The following is a 3,544-nucleotide window of genomic DNA, read 5'->3' on the forward strand; positions in this document are numbered from 1 at the left end:
ACCACCCTGAGAAACCCTTGCACCACCATGGATGCACTGTATTTACAATACGGTGCACCATGGCACAAGCATTGATAGATGTGTCAGAAATTCTAATGCATCTGCTAGCGCAAAAGTCACGCATTGCTGGAGTCGTGTTGCAAGCATGACGCAACTCCAGCAATGCATGTTGAGGCCTATCCTCATTGTGCTGCATCTATCCTTACACCTGTTTCAAGCAGGCGTAAGTTTTTGGCGCAGTGGCGTCCTAGAAGTGGCCCAGTGAAATATTGTAGATTTCACTGCGTAACTTTTATGAGGCTTTCCTGCGTGAGAACGCCCGCCCTGCATACATTATACCTGACACAGGTATAATGTGACACAGGGCTTTACAACGTGACGTATCTTCCTAGATGTTTCACGTTGTAAAAGGGCCACATTTTTATGCCGCTGCTTCCTCACAAAAAGTGATGTAACAGCAGCACAAAAATGGCGCAAGTGGTTTGTAAATCTGCCTCCAAGTTTTTTTGCTCCCCATGCCATTCCAGTTTCAACCCAGCCATATGCAAATCAGTCTTGACCCTGTTCCCCTTGGAGGCAGGCTCACCCAAATTGCCAGGCCAGGTTCTCCCTGGACCAGAAATAAGCATCCTAGGACCAGTTTCGTGGTTTCACCCCGCATCAGCCAGGCTAGCTTGACTCCACTGGCCTGGAAGGCACGGAACCCACGCCTGGGCATACCCATCCAACTCGGGTGACAAATGCAAAAAGAATAATTGATAGACAGAATGCTGATCAAAGTCAAACATTCACCCCTGTACAGAGATCTGGGCCTAAAGCCATCATTTTTTTGCTCCCCATGCCATTCCAGTTAAAACGCAGCCATATGCAAGTCAGTCTTGACCCTGTTCCCCATGGGAACAGTCCAGCCTGAACAGTTGGAGCAGGTTCGCCCTCGCCAAGAAACGAGCATCCTACGACTGGTTTTGGGGTTTCACCCCTTATCATCCAGGCTAGCTTGGCTCCAGTGGCATGGTAGGCACAGGACCCACGCCTGGGCATACCCATCCAACTCGGGGTGACAAATGCAAAAAGAACAATTGTTAGCCAGAATGCTGATCAATGTCAAACATGCACCACTGTACAGAGATCTGTGCCTAAAGCCATTATTTTATTGCTCCACCTGACGTTCCAGTTTAAACCCAGCCATATGCAAGTCAGTCTTGACCCGGTTCCCCATGGGAACAGTCCAGCCGGAACTGCCAGGCCAGGTTCTCCCTTGAACAGAAACAAGCATCCTATGGTCAGTTTCAGGCTTTTAACCCTCATCGGCCAGGCTAGCTTGACTCCTGTGGCATGGAGAGCATGTATCCTCCGTCTCTAGACAAACCTGTCCCACTCCGGGTGACAAATGCAAAAAGAAGAAATGATAGACAGAATGCTGATCAATGTCAACCATCAACCCCAGTACAGATATCTCTGCCTAAATTCATCGATTTTTGCTCCCATTGCCATTACAGTTCAACCTGGAATGGTGAGCACAGTGAGCAAAAGTAAAATGGATCTAACCCAGATCTCTTGAGTGTAGGAATGTTTCATTTGCTCTGCATTCTGTCCATCATCTGTGTGTCTTTTGCTTTCTCACCCGAAAGTAGGGTGGGGACAGTAATATGGGTCCAGACTGCAATACAGCCCATTCATAAACCGAAGTTATCCACCAGATGTGGGAGCTCCTATCTATTTGTATCAGGTGTAGCAGTATCCCACAATGGAATACCACTCCGCCTAACTCATGATCAGGCCCTATGTGGTCTGAACAATAATATTGCATTCTGTTGCCTTTTTTGCTTGATGGGTTAATAACCTCTTTCATTGTATTTGCAAGAAATCATACCCAGAGTTTTAACATCTTAAACTTGGCTGAGACACACATACACACAATCACACACAAATACACACCTGCACATATTACCACACATCAGCAAGGTTTTTCTAGTAGGAAGACAAATAAACAAAACTATACATACTCATTCTGGCACTTAGTAACAATTTTTTGCCTTGTCAGATGACTCAGTGTTCCATTGTGCTTTTGCTTCTTTAGATACTTATGGTCTCAACTTATTGTGCAAATGAAAGTCTGTCAATCTAACTTTATGAGTAATAATAAAAATGGAACAAGATACTTGCCTTTTAATTTGTTGAATTCATTCCAAATTCTAAGACATTATGTATTAGGCAGTGGTTCGCCCAGTGGAAGGGTGGAACTTATTATATCATTTGGGGCAGGTGGTTCTTGATCAATATGTGTGTTCACAAATGGTACGGACTAGGCTTAGACATATTTCATCTCATAAGGTATTCTGACATAATTTTCTTCTCATTCCACAGGATAAAGCAATAAAAGAGATGAAGAATCGAAATACCACAACAGAGTTCATTCTCTTGGGCCTCTCTGACAATCCAGAGCACCAGAAAATATTGTTTGCATTGTTTCTGTTTCTGTACATCATCACATTGTTTGCAGATGTGATTATAATAACCCTGATAAAGATAGATCATGAATTACATAGCCCCATGTTTTTTTTCCTCAGTCACTTCTCATTTGTTGACATTTGTGTTCTGACCATCACAGTTCCTAAACTTCTGGCCATCCTTCTATCTGACAAAAAAAGTATATCCTTTTCTGCCTGTATTACACAGATATTTTTCTTTTTTTGTATTGAAAATACTGAGTGTTTCCTTCTGGCATCAATGGCCTATGATCGGTATGTAGCCATATGTGATCCTTTGCACTATACTTCAAAGGTAAACAAGAGAGTTTGTGTGCAGCTTGTGGCATCTTCATGGGCGATCTCCACTTTAAATGCATTACTGCACACACTAATGACATCAGAACTGTCTTTCTGTGGATCCAACCAGGTCCATCACTTCTTCTGTGATGTGCCTCCCTTACTTAAACTCTCCTGTTCCAGTACATTTATTAATGAGTTGGTTATATTTACAGAAGGAGGGGCCATGCTGCTTGGCCCTTTCCTCTTCATCATAGCATCTTATGTTGGCATCATCTCTGCCATCCTCAGGATCAGGTCCATGGAGGGGAGAAGCAAGGCCTTCTCCACATGTTCATCACACTTCACTATGGTGGCATTATACTACGGCAGCGTCTGCTTCGTGTATTTCAGGCCATCAACTAGTTTTTCTGTGGATTACGATCAAATTGTCAGTGTGATTTATTCCATCTTTATTCCAATGGCAAATCCTTTGATCTACAGCCTCAGGAACAAGGACATAAAAAGGGCTTTTCAAAAGGTTTTTGGATGCAGGAACGTGTCCTGCAGAATGTGAACTACAACAGTTAGTATTGCCCTTAAAATCTTGGAACAATGCAAATATGTTCATTGTGATGTACTAATGTGGCTTTGAACCTTATGCAGCACATGCGAATGAAGTCCAGCTTGTTTAACCAGAACTGTTGACTATATAGACCTACTAATCTATTCAAATAAACACAAAGAGCATTGCATGGTTTAGGACCTTGTGATTGTTTTTTTTCTCTCTGCGTATT

At 43.1% G+C, this 3,544-nt stretch overlaps 1 protein-coding gene across 1 annotated transcript; it reads left to right on the forward strand.

Moving 5' to 3' along the window:
• The first annotated feature begins 2,382 nt into the window (after positions 1-2,382).
• Positions 2,383-3,324, forward strand: LOC147684480 (olfactory receptor 1f45-like). The gene has a single exon (XM_086939649.1). It carries the CDS (start codon positions 2,386-2,388, stop codon positions 3,322-3,324), a length of 939 nt encoding a protein of 312 aa, XP_086795775.1. The 5' UTR covers positions 2,383-2,385.
• The last annotated feature ends 220 nt before the right edge of the window (positions 3,325-3,544 follow it).

The sequence above is a fragment of the Lissotriton vulgaris genome, chromosome 10, assembly GCF_964263255.1.
Source record: "Lissotriton vulgaris chromosome 10, aLisVul1.2, whole genome shotgun sequence".
Taxonomy (NCBI): domain Eukaryota; kingdom Metazoa; phylum Chordata; class Amphibia; order Caudata; family Salamandridae; genus Lissotriton; species Lissotriton vulgaris.

Coding starts and splice junctions, on each gene's coding strand:
- LOC147684480 (XM_086939649.1), top strand. CDS start 2,386: ATGAAGAATCGAAATACCACAACAGAGTTCATTCTCTTGGGCCTCTCT.